Genomic DNA, 20,459 nt, shown 5'->3' with positions numbered 1-20,459 from the left:
TTGTTAAAAGCCTCTTGTCTGTTTGATGGTTCTTTTATCTTCTGTTCTCTGATAACACAGCAATTATCCAGCACAAATTACCTTTGTACTCAAACTAATGCATGTACTGTATGTGGGCCAAAGATCTGATCAGCAGAATTTATACAGTATACATTGCATGTGCTATTTATAAAATATTGCATCAGTTGCATTGTCAAGTATGACCTCAGATGTTTTCTGGGTGGTGCATCTGAGCACACCTCTGTCTAACACACAGCTTGAGCGGATGTAGAACCAGTAACACGGCAGGTGACTGGTCAAGGTTTGCTCTCTTCTCCGGTCATGGGCCGTGTGGCTGGTTCTGCACACGCCGTCCGGTGTCAGCGGGTGTTTGTGAGGTGTGAGGTATCTGATGAAGTCTCTCTATGACCCGCGGGCTCGTGTCTGGGATAGGTGGACTTCATTGTGTCTCTTGTGCCTCGAGATCAGCCGACACGCACCGCTGTGATTTATGGAGGCTGATATCCAGAGATGTATAAAGTACTAGAGAACCATACTTGAGTAAAAGTACAAGTGCTCTATCAAAAAAGTGACTTGAGTAGAAGTAGAAGTGCTCTTTAAGCACCACACTTAAGTAGAAGTACTAAAGTATTCAACATTTTTTGTACTTAAGTATTGCAAGTAGTCTATTTTAAAATTTACTACTCAAGTACTGAAAGTAAAAGTAGAAGTATTGTGTTATGTAGCTATTAAAGAAAGTAGTCAAAAGTTTGAACATATTGTTTTTACTATTTCAAATGATTAACCTAAAGGACAATCACAATTCCTTTGACTGTAACTTCTTGTAAACAAAAAACGGTTACTAGGGTTAGTTAGCCCAATTTGCAAAATGATGTCATTAATAACTTACCCTCATGTTGTTTCAAACCCATAAGACCTCAGAGGGTCATTTAGAATTTTTTGAAGCATCGAAAATACATTTTGGTCCAAAAATAGCAAAAACTATGACTTTATTCAGCATTGTCTTCTCTTCCGTGTCTGTTTTAAGACAGTTAAAAACAAAGCAGTTTGTGATATCTGGTTCGCGAACGAATCATTCGATGTAACCGGATCTTTTTGAAACAGTCCACCAAATCGAACTGAACCGTTTTAAACAGTTCGCGTCTACAATACGCATTAATCCACAGATGAATTAAGCTGTTAACTTGTTTAATGTGTCTGACACTCCCTCTGAGTTAAAACAAACCAATATCCCGGAGTAATTCATTGACTCAAACAGTACACTGACTGAACTGATGTGAAGAGAGAACTGAAGATGAACACCGAGCCGAGCCAGATAACGACTCGTTCACGAGTCAAGAACCGTTTGTGTCAGACGCGTCCGATTCGTGAACCGAGGAGCTGATGATACTGCGCATGTGTGATTTAGCGTGAAGCAAACCGACACACAGAGCGTCTGGAACCGAACTGTTTTATTTTGGTGATTGATTCTGAACTGATTCTAATGTTATGAGCCCATGTGCAGTCAACGCCAATGACGCCATTGCATCGAGCGCAAAAGAATCGGTGAACTGTTTTCTTCAACTGGTTTATTGAATCGAACTGTCAGAAAGAACTAACGTTACTGGTCACCCGAGAACCGATGCAACCTGTTCTTGACTCGTGAACGAGTCATTATCTGGCTCGGCTCGGTGTTCATCTCTCTCTTCACAGCAGTTCAGTCAGCACGCGCAGTCTCGCTTGATTCGCTCAGTGCCAGCTTCATCAAACCTGCCATCTACAGTTCTGGCAGTGGTTTGTAATGGAATTATTCGTAACATTATTATAATTGTAACGAGTAACGATGCCGCACATAAAAAAAATATCGGAGTAAAAGTATTAAACTCAGCGAAAATATGTACCGAAGTAAAAGTGGAAGTAGGAGAAAAAAATAATACTCTAGAAAAGTACAGATACCGCCTTTTAGTACTTAAGTACAGTAGCGAAGTAGTTCTACTTCGTTACTATACATCTCTGCTGATATCTGAGCATGTTTCTCATCTGCTCCTCGTGCTCCGTGTGGTAATCTCAGACCGATAATGAAACGCAGATTGAGATTGCACAAGCGGACACTTTCAGTACAGTATATGAGTAAACCATGCACTCAGATAAAAACTACAGATTCAGGGTTCAACCGCTGGACACATGCTTTTCAGATTGTTCATCAGCAATTCTTTATGATGTTGCAATAAAAGTTTAACTTATCTAGATGTAATTAATTCATTAATTTCTATCTAATTGAATGATTGATTGAATTCTAACTGGAATTATTTATAAAACGTGTATTTAATTTTAACTAGATTATTTTATTCATGTATAATTAACTGCATACAGATATATTTTTATATTTATTGAAAAAGTATATGTATTTAATTTAATTTAATCTAGATTGATTATTTATTTATTTAGAATAAATGTTACTCTATGTATATTTATTTGTGTGTTCATTTATTTGTTGATTAATTAATAAAAGTATAAATATTTAATGGCATTTTAGAATTATTTTATTTATTTATTTATAATTAAGTTATATATCTAGATGTATTTTTTATTGCTGAAAATGCATGTGTCTTATTTAATTTTATGTCTAGATTATTTATTTAAATTATAATAAATAATATTATAATATACCATTTTATAAAAAAAATAAAATCTAGATTAATTTAATTTAATTTAATTTAATTTAATTTAATTTAATTTAATTTAATTTAATTTAATTTAATTTTATTTTATTTTATTTTATTTTATTTTATCTGCACCTGTTGCTCCTCTAGGACACCTGTGTTATCTTGAGGAGAATTCACTTTATACAGCCTCTAAAATGACCAAAAACACCTGATGATTTAAACACAATTCAAACAAATGAAGAGAAGTGACCTCAGCAAAGGTATGCACAAACACTAGCGTGCATTAACCTTTACTGTTGACCTGTCAAACACTCAGTTATTGGCCTTTCTTGACTCTCCTTCTTTCTTGAAAGGACCAAGCAGTGTGACCTCTGTGTGACCTCTGTGTGACCTCTGAACAAAACAACTGTACATACAAAGAAAGAACAGAACTCAGAAAGAGATTTATGATCCCTGTGTTTTATAACAGAGTCACAGTTGACCGAATGAAACTGTTGTGTATTTCTCCAGGCCTTTTCTACAGTTTAGTTTAGTTTGAACTGCTCTCACATCACTCCAGCAGCAGGTTCTGCACGATCAAGCACAGATAATGCACAGTAATGTTTGTGAACTGTGTGTTCGTAGTGTTTGTGCGCGTGGCGTGTGGAACTGCACGGATCTGTCGTGTCCCGAGGTCAATCAGTGTCCAGGCTCTCTGGTCTTCTCTCCTCGATCGTGTCTGAGGACCTGCTCCAGTCCGAAGTCTCCTCTGGACGCGTGCGCTGACCCCGTCCATGGCTGCGTCTGTCCTGAGGGAACCGTGCTGCTGGTGCGTCATCATCATCCACCGTTTCCTTCATGTGTTTGTTCATGCATTTCCTCTTCATGACCATGACATCTGCTAGAGGAACATTAGGGGGCGGGACCTTCTCATTCCAGAAAGCATTTGATTGGACCAAAACTGAGAGCATGATGAGTCAATATTGAGGACTGTAAATATTAAATGTGTACTTGTATGTCTGCAGTTTATGACATAAGGTAATACAGTAGCATATAGATGTCATTAATGCAAACAGATATTAATTTAAAACCACACAACACATGTGGTTTTGTGGACATAAAAGTAATTAATGGCTAAACTAGCGCTCTATTTAAAACAGATTTGTGGCATTATAACATCAGTGTGTGTGTGTGTGTGTGTGTGTTTTCAGGGTGATCAGTGTGTGAAGCCGGACGAGTGTCCGTGTCATCACAACGGCAGACTTTATTTCACCAATGACACCATTTCTAAAGACTGCAACACTTGGTGAGCAGAAACTGGAATTGATTTATATATATATATTTATCTCTCTTTCTTTCTTATAATTTTTTTTTTTGGTATGAATATTTAATTTAATAGATGTGGCCTATAAATAGAAAATTAAAATGCATATAGAGAAAAACATGAAACATGTTCTTTAAATAAAGCAACTTTTCTGAGAAGCTGAAATGAAAAAAAATTATTTATGTGCTAATTAATCACACTTCAAATCTGGCTGAAAAATTACACTCCAAAATACATGTAAAGTGATTATTGTGTTAAACGAGAAAAGCAACAAATAGACATTACAAAAAGTAGCTTTCAAAATAAATTTTTGACTCAACATATAATTTAATGCACGTGACATCCATGATTTTATACGTGTTTTCAGAAGCTGCATGTTTCAAAAGTTGTATGACTGTCTTCTTCTGTGGAACATAAAAGTAGATCATTTGAGAATTGTCTTTATTCAGTGTTTATTGATTTATTTTTGTTCATAAACTGGGTGTGTGAAGTCTGTGAAGTGAAATGTATGACAGTCATATATAAACCTGTCATTCTCCTGACAGTGTGTGTCGAGAGCAGCGCTGGCACTGCGGTCAGTCGTTGTGTTCTGGCACCTGCGTGGCCACCGGTGACCCTCACTACATCACGTTTGACGGCCGATATTACTCTTTCCTGGGCGACTGCGAGTATGTTCTGGTGCAGGAGAGCAGCGGTTTGTTCAGCGTCAGCGCAGAGAACGTGCCGTGCGGCAGCACAGGGGTCACCTGCACCAAATCTGTCACGCTGACCGTGGGAAACACGGCAATACACCTGCTCAGAGGTCAAACACACACACACACACACACACACACACCAAAGAGCTACTCATCAGTGTGAATATAGCAGCTGTCATACTGTTAGAGCACTATTGCATTAATCATATAAAACTAATGCATTTATATACTAATATATATATATATATATATATATATATATATATGTACTGTATGTATGTATGTATGTATGTATTTAAGTTATTTATTATTTATGTATTAAAGATTTTATTTTGCATATATATATATATATATATATATATATATATATATATTTTTTTTTTTTTTTTTTTTTTTTTAATAACTGTATTTATATTTAATTAGATTCTATCTAGATGCATTTATAAATATATGTATTTCAATTTTATTTTAAATTGGTTATATTATATATTTTTAAAATTAATTCATTGTATTTATCTAGATTAATTTATTGACTGATATAAGTATATGTATTAAATTAAAATTTATCTGGATTAATTAATTAATTTATAATGAATTTTATTCTATCCAAATTTATTAATTTTTTTTTATTTAAAGTTGATTATATCTAGATTAATTTATTGTGAAAAGTATATATATTTAATTATATTTTATCTAGATTTATTTAATTATAATGTATTGTGTTCATGTAGTTACTTTTTTTAAAGTATGCTTATTTCATTTTATTTTATTTAGATTATTTATTTAATTAATTAACAATATATTTTATTCCAATTCGATTTATTTATTTGAATTAATTTTGCAGTGTACTGATGTGACAAAAAGCAATTTTTAAGTAACATCAGATCTGATTGGATCCAGATTTATCTGAGTAATATTTTCACATCGGCTAATGTGATTATTATTATTTTATTTCTTCTCTCTTAGGTAAAGCCGTGATGGTGAATGGGGTTCCGGTGACTCTTCCAAAGTTGTATTCGGGCAGTGGTTTGATTCTGGAGCAGGTGGGGTTATTTGTGTCCCTCTCGTCTAGACTCGGAGTCACTCTGCTCTGGGATGGAGGTAAGTACATTCATATTTCATTCCATGATCAGTTATTAGATTTCTTTTTTATTAACATTGTATCTGTTACACAGGAATGCGTGTTTATGTCCGGCTGAAGCCTCACTTGCGTGGCCAAGTCGGAGGATTGTGTGGAAATTTTGATGGAGATGCAGAAAATGACTTCACCACAAGACAAGGCATCATGGAGTCCACTCCAGAACTGTTCGGAAACTCCTGGAAGATCAGTCCGTCGTGCCCTGACGTCTCAGACCAGGATCTCCGTGACCCCTGTGTCGTAAGTAGTACTGCACCAAACAGAATTAGAGAAATAATGAATGAATTCTTTCTAATTGCCTGAATTGAGTAAATGCTCCTATATCTCTTGGATGAACTCTCCATGAAGTAATTGTATGTGCTGATTCTGTGTTATCTCTTTTAAGAATGCATTGATTCTGTGTCAAAATTCTGGCTACCATGGATTATTATTTTTATTCCATGGTTAATAAGAGAGTAATGCTAAACATAAACTGTTAAAACATAAAAATAAAAAATAATTATTCAATATACTATATTTTAATAAATTAAAAAAAAATACAATTTTACTAAATCCACTATTTTATTATTCTATTTTGTTTAAAACTAAAAATACAAAATACTATTTTTCTACAATTATAATTTTTAAAATGTTCATAAAAAAACACAAATATAAAATATACAATTTTACTAAAATTACTTTTTATTTTTATATACTATGTTGTCTTAAAACATAAAAATAATGCTAAAATGATTAATTTAACACTGTTTTGGCTAAAAATATAAGAAAATTTTATCATCTTAAATATTATTTAAAAGATTCACTACTTTATTATACTGTTTTGTTTAAAACTAAAAATACAATATTAATAATATTTAAAATGCTTGTCAAAAAACAAGAATATATATAAAATGATATTTTACTAAAATTTATTTTTATTTTTATATATTATGTTGTCAAAAAAATTATTAGTAAAATTATTATTTTAACACTGTTGTCCATAAAAATATAAAAAAAATAATCATATTAAATAATGTTTTAATAATTCACAATTTTATTATACTATTTTGTTTAAAACTAAAAACACAAAATACTTTTTTTCTAAAATTATAATTTTTAAAATGCTCATAAAAAAACTAAGATATAAAAAAAATACTATTTTACTAAAAATGTATTTTTATTTTTATATACTATGTTGTCTAAAAACTTTTAAATATTACTAAAATTATTATTATAACCATTTTGTCTAAAAACATAAATAATAATTTTTAAAAAAATAATATTTTTGGCTAATTTTGGCATTGAAAAATCTCAAATTAAAAATAAAATCATATTAAACTAACTCATAAAATCTTAGGTGAGAAATTGGATTACTAAGATTTGCCTTTCCTTAAAGTATAATTCTTCACAGAAAAAAACATATCATGTCATGCACTAATATAATGTTAAAATCAAAGTAAAACTAAAAGAATGAGAAAATAAAGAACAAATAAATGTATAGTATCACATATCAAATCAAATAAGTCTTTGTTTATCACACTAGTTATGTTAATTGACCTTTCTTGACCTTCAGATTAACCCTCACCGGGTGACGTGGGCCAAAAAGAAGTGTGCAGTGATCAGTCAGGAAATGTTCAGCTCGTGTCACTCAGAAGTGTCTTATCAGCAGTACTACGACTGGTGTGTCTTTGACGCCTGCGGGTAAGAAACACACTCACTGAGAGTTGATTTTCAATGTATCATATGCATCAGGATCACGATTGTTCATATTGTACTTAATGCTACAGGTGTGACTATTGACCAGCTTGAGTGTACTGATGTATCATGTATAAATGATCACAAACCTATTACTTTTAATCTGTTTCTACCTTCTCTGAAGACAACCAAGGAGCATGTAATTTGCTTTAAAAAAATCTGATATATTTACCAAGACATATTAAAATATACTATCGGTGACCTACCAGTTGTGTGACCTCAATTGACCAATAAAATGTTGCCTTAACATCTATTCTAAATGAGTTTGCCCTCTTGAAGAAACATGTTGTTTCTTTTAATAGGTCTTCTCTATTGGTATACGCCTGAGTTACATGAGCTTAAGACAGCTGGTAGGCAGTTGGAGCGAAAATATAGGAAATCTGGCCTAACACTTCACAAATTTATTGTGAACACTTCACTTATTTCCGGGATTGATTGTTCCCCCAGCACTTAAAGTAGCATCAGTCAAACCAGTTCTTAATAAAACTTGGGAGTGATACTGCCGACATGTCTAATTATAGGCCTATCTCAAACTTGCCATTTGTTGATAAGGTTCTTGAGCGTTTAGTAGTTGGTAAGCTACAAAATCATTTCTTTGCAAGTAGACTACTAGAACCTTTTCAATCAGGGTTCAGGTCTGTACATAGTATGGAGACTACCCTTTTGAGGGTAATGAATGATCTCCTTGTTGCAACAGATTCTGGGGCTTGTGGTATTTTGGTTTTGTAAGATCTCGATGCTGCATTCGATACCATCTGTCACACCATACTGCTGGGCAGGTTACATAAGTGGATTGGTCTTTCTGGTATAGCTTTAAAGCTGTTTGAATAATATCTTTCAGAACTCACTCAATTTGTTTATTCTGGTACAAATAGATCTCAGATTGATCCATTGCGGCTGGGCGTCCCTCAGGGTTCGGTATTGGGTCCTTCTCTTTTCTGCATTTATATGTTGCCTCTTGGGCAGATTATTCAAAAGCATGGTTTGGGTTATCATTGCTATCCAGATTATACCCAGATTTACATTAGTACTAAGGGTGATTTTGGATGCACACCTGACTTTTAATGCTCATTTTAAGAATGTTACTAAAGTAGCTTTTATCATTTTCAGAATATTGCACGTATAAGACAATTTCTCTCTATGCCTGATGCAGAAAGGCTTATTTATGCCTTTATAATATCTAGGTTTGATTATTGTAATTCTCTTTTTGCAGGGTTACCTGCAAGTTTGATTAAGATGCTGCAATATGCGCAAAATTCAGCTGCTCATGTTTTAACTTACACACCACAATCTCACAGTCATAAACCTATAAAGCAGTACATGGGCTGGCCCCAGATTATATTTGTAATTTGGTCACAGTGTCCACACCTCTCTTACTCTGTACCAGCCTCGTTGTAAACTCAAAACTATGGATCTGATGTCTTTCACTTGTGTTGCTCTCAGGTTGTGGAATCCTCTGCCTTCTCCAATTACGAATGCTCCATCTTTTTATTGTTTTAAAAAATTACTCAAAACTTATATCTTTAGTGAAGCTTTTAAGTTATAATTTTACAGTTGTTGTTGCCATTATTGTTATGGTGTTATCATTGTGATAGTTGTTATGAAGTAATGTTGTTTTTTACTGTTGAGTGTAAGAAAGGCACATTACAAATAACATTTATTATTATAATTTATTATTTTGCAAGAATTATTTTGGGTGTATTTTGCAGGTGTGACTCCGGCGGTGACTGTGAGTGTTTGTGTACGGCTGTAGCTGCGTATGCTGAAGAGTGTAACCGCAGAGGAGTGTATGTGCGCTGGAGGTCACAGGAACTCTGCCGTGAGTCTGCTCAGTGAGTCGTTATACCCATCCTAATGAGTTCTGTACATTTTGTGTGTATAATATTAGTCCTGTTGTGTGTCTCCAGCGCTGCAGTGTGAGAACGGTTTGGTTTATGAGGCCTGCGGTCCTGCCTGTTCTCCAGTGTGTCCCGGTTCTCCTTCTGTGTCTGATCCGCTCTGTAGCGCCCTCTCCTGTGTGGAGGGATGTTTCTGTCCTCAAGGCACTGTGAGACATGGTAAGAGAAGTGTGTTTATGTGTGTGCCTTATGTGTTTATCTGATGCATTTTCCAGTTTGTAGTAGTTACGTGTTTGCTGTGCAGTTTTAGTTTTTCTGAATACAGGATGTCTGATGTCTGTCTGTCGTCTGCAGGTGATGCCTGTATCCCTCCGTCTCAGTGTCCGTGTGAGTGGGACAGATCTGTATTTCCCGCAGGAGCCACTGTCACTCAACACTGTCAGAACTGGTCAGTTTAGGGAGACTGTACTGCAGCAAACACAATTGTGATTTAGTTTTGTAAATATACTCTTTTTGTCAAACTTTCAGAGGGGAATTTACTAAGAATGAATTACATGCGCTGATTGTTTTATTTGTTTTAGGCGTGCACAGATTTTGCAATGCTAGCCAATGCTGATTATTATTTTCTTTCCATTGTTTACAATGGATTAATTATAAACAGACAAACAAATATGAAAATAATATTTTGTCTTTTAAAAATGTATAAATAACCAAAATTACTAATTTAAAATATGATTTGGTCTAAATACAAAAAAAATTTAATACTATTTCGCTAAAAATATTTTATTATTATTATAATAATACTATATAATACATTTTTTATATTATTTTTGTATAAAAACATAAAATAAATAGAAATGAATTACTAAAATTATTTTTATATTCCATTTCTGTCTTAAAGCATAACAAAATATACTTAAATTTTAATATACAATTTTGTCTAAAAACAAAAATAAAAAAGTACAAATAAAACCAGTAGTTTTAAACACTTTGAGTTAATTTATGCTAAAAAAATTGTAATATAATACATATTCAATTTTCATAATATATTATGAAAGACAAAAAATAATTTTTAAACCAGTAATGTTATCAAACATTAACATGGTAAATGTTATCTAAATGTAACTTCAGAAGAAAAATAAGTATTCCAAAAAAATAAAAAGATCTAATATGAATATTTTGTTCACCCCGAATTTATTTGCAGATATTGTCTATGTTTTATCTAAAGAAATTGTGCAAATTATGTAATGATGCATAAAGGCCCCAAAATTAACTTTTGTTTAATAATAAAAAAATCAGGAAAGCAGTTTGATCTGAAGTAAATAACAATTCATTAAAATAAGCACTGGACAGTACTTGTTTAATGTGTTTTTTTTTTTTTTTGCATCTAATTTTATTTTGCACATTTGATCCTAAATGCTGTGTTCTGTCCTTCAGCTCTTGTTCTGATGGTTTGTGGCGTTGTGTTGGATCTCCATGTCCTCCTCCGTCTCTGTGTGAGGACTCAGAGTTCCTCTGCTCCGGTGGCTCTCAGCGCTGTATTCCCTCCGTCTGGCTCTGTGATAATGAGGACGACTGCGGAGACGGTTCGGATGAGCTCTGTCCCTCCACCTGTCCTCCTGATCAGTTCCGCTGCTCCGGTGGGGCTTGTTTACCGCTGGAGCTCAGGTGTAACGGCCATCCAGACTGCGCTGACCAATCAGACGAGGACTTCTGTGCCCCGAGCTCACCTGAACCCGACTGTCCGGCCGGAGAGTTCAGGTGTGGGAACGGACGCTGTCTGCCGGCTCATAAAGTCTGTGACGGGAGGCTGGACTGTGGCTTTGCTGATGATTCTGATGAACACGGTATGTTTGATTAATTTCTAAAACTATAAATGATCAAAATCTGCTGATAAACCTGTTGCACATGATCTACTCCATTTAGCTTTCTTCAAGTAAAAGCTCTTTTACATACAAAAAATTACATACAGTATAAAGTCTGTTTTCACTTCCGTATTCTCACTTTCATACTGTATGAGGTAAAAACCTGATGGACCAAATATGATAACAGATAACACAAATATTCTTTTGTTTTAGGTAAAGACATTTTTTATGACTATTATTTCATATGTCAAGCAGAATTCGGTCATCATTCACGTGATAAAGAGTCAGTGTGTAAGTTGCTGCTGTGATGGTAATGTTGAGTGTTGTTGCAGACTGTGGCGTGTTGTGCAGACAGGAAGAGTTTCGCTGTTCGTCTGGTCGTTGTGTGTTGTTCCTCCACCGCTGTGACGGTCACGATGACTGTGGGGACTACAGCGATGAGAGAGGGTGTGTGTGTGCCATCGGAGAGCTGCAGTGTCCTGGAGATCAGTGTGTGCCTGCAGAGAGAGTGTGTGATGGACACAGGGACTGTCCTTCAGGCATCGATGAGCTCATCTGTCCTGTCAAAGGTATCCATGCAAAACAGGACCATGCTTTTCTGAAATTGACATTTTTAGCAATTTTTTATGAACATGTACCAATGTTCATTAGTTCAAAAAGTGCATTTATTTAAACCTAAATTGCAAAACCATTTAATTATTTCCTATTTTGCAAGCATTAAAAAACAATCCACTAAATATTCTATAAAATATTCTACTCCTTTCTTGAAAATATAAAAAGTGTACATGAATTATTGTAGACATTTGCAAGGGATAGCAGTAAAATATTAATATGATAAGGGTCGATTTCTGAAGGATCAAGAACAGCAAAACAAAAACAAAAAATCATAAATTATCTTAGTAATGACATCAAAAGGTCATTAACATATGACTTTTAAATCAACTAAAACCTCAAATCTTTCACTCAAAACTTTAACTTCAGCAGTTTAATTACATAAAACATAATTACAAGAGAACAGTGTATTTAAAAAAATTATTCAAATGCCAAAAAAAAACTAAATTAAGACCTAGTTGACCTGCATTATAACTGAGCTATTTACTTTTTTTTTTTTTTTTTTTAAACAGAAAACTTGTGGTATATATCATACAGTATACATCATAATAATAAAGTAAAAATAAACAAATAATAACAATTTTTTTTTAAATGAAATAAAAAATGTCATAAAAATCATCTGATTAAAATATGAAAGTGAAAGTCTGATGCAGATATAAAGCGTTTTTTATTATCATTATCAGACTCATTATACACATATACTGTTTGTGTGATTTCAGGATGCAGTAAGTTTGAGTTCGGCTGCACTAGCGGTCAGTGTGTGCCGTTAGCGTGGCGCTGTGATGGCGAGACAGACTGTCTGGACGGGAGCGATGAGAAACATTGTTCCCGCACATGTCAATCAGACCAGTTCCTCTGCCAGAGCGGAGACCAGTGCATCCAGCACCAGCAGCTGTGTGACGGGACGCCCCACTGCAGAGACGCCTCAGACGAGAGCGTGGACAACTGCGGTAAACAGCACACACACACACACACATGCATGCACACACGCATGCACACATGCACACACATACACACATACACACACACACACTCAGAAACACACACACACACATGCATGCACACAAGCATGCACACACACACACATGCACACACATACACAAACTCAAACACAAACACACACACACATGCACACACATACACACATAAACACACACACACACACACACACGCATACACACACAAACACACACACACATGCACACACATACACAAACTCAAACACAAACACACACACACATGCACACACATACACACATAAACACACACACACACACATACACACAAAAACACACACACATGCACACACATACACAAACTCAAACACAAACACACACACACATGCACACACATACACACATAAACACACACACACAAACACACACGCATGCACACACATACACAAACTCAAACACAAACACACACACACATGCACACACATACACACTTAAACACACACACACATACACACAAAAACACACACACACATACACAAACTCAAACACAAACACACACATAAACACACACACACAAACACACACACATACACACACATGCACACACACACACACACACACACACACACACACACACACACATACACACACAAACACACACACGCATGCACACACATACACGCACATGCATGCACCCACTTTCTGTTTTGTTTTGTGTGTTGTTTTAAATGTGTTCTTTTTTCTCACCAGGTTCCACGCGGATTCCTCCATGTCCGGGAAGTTTCTCCTGTGATAACCGCACATGCGTTAACATTTCACGCGTGTGTAACGGGATTCCTGATTGCCCTAAAGGAGAGGATGAGATACTCTGCGGTTAGTTAGTATTCTTAACAAAATGATACTCTAAAATAAAAAAACTAAAACTGGCAGTAGGTGGCGGTAAATATCTTAATGAGTAAGTCATTAAAGTATTCATTCATTCATTTGATTCGTTCAAACTGCTGTGGCTCTGTTTTTGAACAGTCCACAGAATCACTGTTTCTCTGCAGTGAGAACTGTAATAACTATTAGATATTTATATAATAATGTATAATTTGTATGATTCTCTTTCTCCACATAAAGTCAGTCCCACCACAGCGCCACCTAGTGAGGGAAACGGCAGTCATGTTTGTCCGGAGTTCACCTGTGCTGATGGATCCTGTGTGCCCTTCAACGCGGTACACACACTGATCTGCGTCAAATCAATGCTGATGTGTTTCTATGTGTTCATGCATCAAAAATACTACCTTGTTTTTTAGACATTAACCTTGGAGTACCGTGTAAATAACATCATTAATTTCCCATGACATTGCTTGCTTTGTAAGAGAAGATATATGAATGTTTCTGTGTGGTCTGTCTGTCGTTGTGTTGCTGTAGTTGTGTAACGGAGCAGCAGACTGTCCCGCAGACGCCTCAGATGAGACGGGGTGTGGTGTCTGGGGTCCCTGGAGCTCCTGGAGCCCCTGCAGCCGAAGCTGTGGATCAGGAACCATGAGCCGACAGAGACGCTGCAGCCGCCAGGATTCAGACGAGCTCTGCAGAGGAGAGAAAACACAGCGACAGCAGTGCTACTCCACCGCCTGCCCCGGTAACATATATGACACCAGGTTCATACGCACCTGATGAATGACCGTTCAGGGGTCAGGTGTTGAGTTTTTGGTTCTGTCTGACAGTCGATGGCTACTGGCTGCCGTGGGTCACGTGGTCGAACTGCAGTGAAGGTTGTGGAGGTGTTGAAGTCCGTCAGAGAGAGTGTTTCCCACCGCAGAACGGAGGCAGAACCTGTGCAGAACTACCTGGAGAAACCAACCTGACTTTAGACATCAGTAAGAACCAGAACAAACATCCTCCAGCAGATCTAGTTTAACTATTCACTGGTTACCAGTTTAGTAAAGCTGGTCGACCTCCATATAACCATCTTGGCCTTGTTTTGTTTTTTATTCGTCTAAAAGCCTTTTGAAGCTCGTCTAATCTGGTCTAAGTAGTGTCAATTTCAAAAAGAAATTTAATTTTTTTTTAAATAATACGTGTGCATGTGTGTATGTGTGTGTATGTATTTATGTGTATATATACACACATACATATATACGCACGCACGCAGTATTTGTTTATACATTCTCATCATTGACGATGTGCTCAGATTGCACCATTGGGTGTTTCAGAAACCATTTGTTTGTTTGTTTAATCATTTATGCTGTTTTTGTTTATGTTATGAACAAATATAATCATAGTATTGTAGTTTAGAAAAAATATTTTAATTTAATTATTTATATATTGAGTATGTTAGAATAAAGTAAAATTAAAGGAAGTGCAACAAAACATTTACATTTGTTCATTTAGCAAACGCTTTTATCCAAAGCGACTTACAAAAGAGGAAAATAAAAGCAGTCAAAAATAATACGGTACCTATTATTTATCACACTACTTATTAATTAAAATACTTACCGTATTTTCTATAACTATAAGTCACACTTTTTTTCATAGTTTGGTTGTTCCTGCGACTTATAGTCAGGTGCGACTTATTTATCCAAATTAATTTGACATGAACCGAGAGAAATGAAGCAAGAGAAAAGAACCAATAGAAAACATTACCGTCTCCAGCCGCCAGAGGGCGCTCTAAGCTGCTCAGTGCTCCTGTAGTCTACAATGAACACATAGAGCGCCCTCTCGTGGCTGTAGACGGTAATGTTTTCTCTTGGTTCTTGGTTCTAAATAAATGCGACTTATAGTCCGAAAAATACGGTATATAACCATTATTTATGCAAACTAACAAATATTTTTTTTTTATAATTTTTCATTTTAATTCTCACTTTTTTCAACTTGATGTAATAAAAAAAATTATAATGCTTAATACCTAACCCTAAAACTATAATGAAATACTAACCAAAACATTAACTAAAAAAAATAAAATAATCTAAATATTAAAAAGCATAACATCACAAAACAAAAAGACATTCATGGTCACTTCATCTGCTCTTTGTGTTGCTAACTGAGGTCCGTGACGAAGCACTCAATGTTTCCCAGCTGAACACAGATGTGTTTTTCAGAGCCGTGTTCTCAGAACAGCTGTGTTAACGTCTCCTGTCCTGCGGGCCTCGTCAGACATAGCTGTGCGCCGTGCCCTTTGACCTGCGCTCACGTATCTGGAGCAACAACATGTGACCCCAGCTCCAGGTGTTTCACAGGTACGCTTTAGTTAACACTGAGGGCCATTCATATAAATAGAAAAGATTGTTTTACTGTACTGTATATTGGTTTGGTGTCAGGCTGCTGGTGTCCTGATGGGACGGTCATGAATCACGAGCAGCAGTGTGTTCGGCCGGAGGAGTGTGTGTGTGAGGTGTCTGGGGTTCGATACTGGCCCGGTCAGCAGGTCAAAGTGGGCTGTGACATCTGTGTGTGTGAGCGAGGACGAGCCCAGCGCTGTCACACCAACCCAGAGTGCTCAGGTAAACACACACACACACACACACACTCACACAAACACACAGACACACACACACACAAACACACACACACACACAAACACACACACACACATACTCACACACTATGTTAGGGACTTTTAATAAATTTCTATTTTTTTATACTGACCAAACGATATCCCCTAAACCCACCCTTTAAAGAAAACCTGTTTGCATTGTTACACTTTCAGACATACATCATTTAGTATTTTCTATGTTTTTTTAATAACTATTTTTTTAACTATCCTTTGGTCCCTGCAGTGTAGGATAAACAAGAACACACACATTCACACATTAAAGAAATTTATTTAGCTTTTTCTTTAAATATCATTTAAATAATATTTTCTTTTTACATCAACCCACATGCCCCCTGCAAAAAACAAAAAACTATTTTTTTTTTTTTTTTTTTTTTTTTAATTCATAATAATGCAATATGATGATACTTGTTAAATTGTTTTTAATTGATGGTGATTTTAAATTACATTTTTTTATTAATTTATGCTGATTTAAATTTTTTTATTTTAATTTGTTTTAAAAAGTAATCTTTTACCATAAAATCAGCTTAATTTCAATAAAAAAATTTTTTAAATATTCTTCATTTTATTTATGATCAATAAATTAATACTGAAATAATTTAACAACATTTTTGCATGTTCACAGCTCTCTTGTGTGTGTGTGTTTTTTTTTTTTTTTTTTTTACAATTTAATAAATTATTAGCTTTTCATGAACTCACAAACTTCTTACAGATTTCTTGTGAACCCACTTTTAGAAAACCCTTATTTCATTGATGCTTAGGGTGATTTTTTTTAAAATAGCTAATAAATTTTATTTTACATCACAAACCAGCAAAGCCATGTTTTGCTACTTGCTATTGCTTAAATGTTATGATTTATGTCATTGCACATGTGTGTTTTGATCAGTTCACTGTGGCTGGTCGTCCTGGTCTGAATGGGGCGAGTGTTTGGGTCCCTGTGGAGTTCAGAGCGTCCAGTGGTCCTTCCGCAGCCCGAATAACCCCTTAAAACACGGCAACGGCCGACAGTGCCGTGGAATTTACCGGAAAGCACGACGGTTAGTATTAATATGTTGCAAAGCATCCTGAAGATCTGGGAAATGTAAATCACACATCTGCCCTTTGCTTTAGCAGATGTTTCCATTAGTCACATTAATGCATTCAGCAGATGCCTGTGTCCAGAAACGACATACATTGCATCAATGCACTTTACATTTGATCGAAACAAGCTTTCCCTGGAAATCGAACCCTTGACTCTGGCATTGCTTTAGCGGATGTTGATGATGTTTTTCATGGCGTGTGTTTGTTCTCAGCTGTCAGACAGAGCCGTGCAGGGAGTGTGAATATCGTGGACACGCACATGTGGTGGGAGAGCGCTGGAAAGGCGGTCAGTGTCAGATGTGCCAGTGTTTGTCCAATCTCACTGTGCAGTGCATCCCGTACTGTCCTTACACTGCCACTGGATGCCCACAGGTGTGTGTGTTTGTGTGTGTGTGTGTGTGTGCCTTACACTACCACCAGATTCCCACAGGTTTAACTGGGTAACATTATTTTTTCCATTTCAGAGTCATATTCTGATTCCAGGGGACGGAGACAAGTGTTGCTATTGTGAAGAAAAAGGTTTAACATATTTGACATAGTTATTATTTTATACTTGTGGTTTTTGAGATAACACTAGATTGATCATGCAGTCAGAATGCACTGTCGTTCATGCAGAAGTGTGTTGTGTTGTCAGGTAACGGCAGCACTATCATGACGACTACACCAATGATCCTGCCAATAACCCTGGGACCCTCCACACCACCAGAGGGCCCTCCGACCGTCCCGACTTACCCCCTGCCACCTTCAGGTACGTTTCATTCAGTGATGCCAACTTTTGCAAATTTTGTTGCTAGATTTAACAACATTTCAGACTACCCCAGCAACTTTTTCTTCCTAAAGCAGATAGCAACAAATGTAACGGTTTTTGCATTTTATTTCACTACTTTTTGCGACTTTTGTTAAGTGACTCAAACAGTAAAAAAGCACACATTTTCCATCTAAGATTCACAAAAAGAGGAAACTTAAGATGCCTAGCAGTACACATATCGCATAAATTAATTTATTGCTATTTGCATAATTTAGTTAATAATGAAATAACTGTGATTGTTGATCAGTTAGTACAAGAAAATTTTTTAGAAAAAGGGCAAAAGTTATTTTCCAGGACATTATCCATCATCCATTAGCCATTGAACCCTGAACCTCGAAACAAAAAAAAATACAATGCGTAATTTAAAATGCAGGTAAAAACCTGTGAATTATTATCTTAGAGTGTAGCATACTGACTATGAATGCACTGCTTAAAACTATAGATATTGTAAAGAATGTGTAGTTTTACTAGATTACTAGCTAATAAAAAAAAACAACAACTTGTAATCATTCAAAAATATGTACGTGTTCAATAATTTAATGATGTATCTAAAAAAAATTTTTTTATATTTTAACATTATATTATGCATTTATATTATTTTACGAACCTATCTTATCTAAATCTTAGTATACTTTTTTTTTTTTTTTTGCTGAGATTTTTTGTAGTGACACATTTTTGCGTCGTGATTTCATAATGACGTTATCTCACAGTGGCTTCACAATGTCATTTATCAACTTTTAGCAAAAATCAGCCTTCCTCTAGCAACTTCCCCTGAAAATTAGTTGGCAACACTGGTTTCATTCAAACATACATCAGTACCAGTGATGCCAACTTAGCAATTTTGTTGCTACATTTAGCAACTTTGTTAGCTATTTTTAAAATGTTTTTGTCCACTTTTTGCAACTTTTGATAAGTGACTCATACAATAACAAGGAAAAAAAATTCCATCTAAATTACACAAAAATAAGTTTGTTTGTTTTTTTCTCACAGGAAAAACAAGACTGACTTTTTTACAATCATGACTTTATACCTTGAGAAAAAAGCAAGTTTATATCACACAATTCTTAGAAAAAGTTAGAATTGTGATGGAAGTCTTCGCAATTATCTTTTGAATTTTTTATCTAGCGGCAGAAACAGGTTTCTATAGACTCATGAACAACCATCACAAAACATAAAAACAGTTGTGAATCGTTCAGGTAATGACACAGTATTAAGAGTCAAAGATTAACTTTTGAACAGATATTTTTTTTTATATAAATTCAGTTATTAATTTGCAGCATGAACTACAGTATATCTATGTAAAGGATGTTAATGATTCCTCTCATTTTGTTAAAATAATAAACATTTTCAGATATTCTTAAAAGGTGATTCAGTAAACTTTTGAGCAGGAAGGTGTGATTTTTTTAATGCACATGATCCAGAAAACTACTATAAATGCAGTAGTAATTATGTGAAGTATTATTCATGTATATTGTATAATAAAAATGTGTTTTATTATATGTATTTATTTAGTGTCATCTTTTCCATACTGTATTGTGTGTGATGTTTTATAGATGAGTGTTGGTCGGCTCTGGGCGTTCTCTCGCTCCCCAGCAGCAGCTTCAGCGCCTCGTCCCATCAGCCCGGTCACCCTCCGTCTGCAGGACGTCTGCACGCTCGGGACTCCCACAGTGACCTGCAGGGCTGGAGCCCGGAGCCGGAGGAGTACAGAGAGCTCCCGGCCGGGGCCCCTGAGGAGCACAGACCCTCGTCTCGAGGGCCGTACCTCCAGATAGACCTGCTCAGACACTACAACATCACAGGTCACAAACAACAACATACAGCCAGAGTCCCATTAGTTCCACTAGAGGGTTGATGATATTCATGATTTTATTTTTACTGTACTTTAGTGACATAACAGTGCTGTGTATTTAAATATTCAACGCATTTAAGTTATGGTCTGCAATATGGTGCTTGCTGTGGCAACAGTCAGTGCTAGGCTTCTGCTAGAGAGTTCAGGATGGTTGCTATGGTGTTGCTATGTGGTCACTAGGTGGTTGCTAGGGTGTCCAGGGTGGTTGTTAAGGTGTTGGTAGGTGGTTATTTGGAGGTTGCTACAGTAGTGTGTTTAGGATGATTGCTAGGGTGTTGCTATGTGGTTACAAGTAGGTTTCTAGGATGTTTGGGATGGTTGCTAGGGTGTTGCTTTGTGGCTTCAAGACGGTTGCTAAGGTGTTAAGGGTATTTGCTAGGGTCTTGCTGTGGTGG

General features: G+C 35.8%; 1 protein-coding gene across 1 annotated transcript in view; it reads left to right on the top strand.

The window, feature by feature from the left end:
• sspo (SCO-spondin) overlaps window positions 1-20,459 on the top strand; it is an 84,436-nt gene that overhangs the window by 12,889 nt on the left and 51,088 nt on the right. Inside the window, 22 exon segments of the mRNA XM_052595801.1 lie at window positions 3,270-3,453; window positions 3,836-3,930; window positions 4,494-4,750; window positions 5,610-5,744; window positions 5,819-6,021; window positions 7,334-7,461; window positions 9,225-9,334; window positions 9,423-9,572; window positions 9,708-9,801; window positions 10,791-11,200; window positions 11,551-11,787; window positions 12,550-12,780; window positions 13,650-13,659; window positions 13,913-14,003; window positions 14,203-14,413; window positions 14,499-14,651; window positions 15,873-16,010; window positions 16,092-16,274; window positions 17,211-17,361; window positions 17,617-17,794; window positions 18,023-18,152; window positions 19,766-20,014. Coding sequence (XP_052451761.1) covers window positions 3,270-3,453; window positions 3,836-3,930; window positions 4,494-4,750; window positions 5,610-5,744; window positions 5,819-6,021; window positions 7,334-7,461; window positions 9,225-9,334; window positions 9,423-9,572; window positions 9,708-9,801; window positions 10,791-11,200; window positions 11,551-11,787; window positions 12,550-12,780; window positions 13,650-13,659; window positions 13,913-14,003; window positions 14,203-14,413; window positions 14,499-14,651; window positions 15,873-16,010; window positions 16,092-16,274; window positions 17,211-17,361; window positions 17,617-17,794; window positions 18,023-18,152; window positions 19,766-20,014 — 3,728 coding nt within the window.

The sequence above is a fragment of the Carassius gibelio genome, chromosome B24 (assembly GCF_023724105.1).
Source record: "Carassius gibelio isolate Cgi1373 ecotype wild population from Czech Republic chromosome B24, carGib1.2-hapl.c, whole genome shotgun sequence".
Classification (NCBI taxonomy): Eukaryota; Metazoa; Chordata; class Actinopteri; order Cypriniformes; family Cyprinidae; genus Carassius; species Carassius gibelio.
This window is presented reverse-complemented; position numbering and strand designations above follow the sequence as displayed.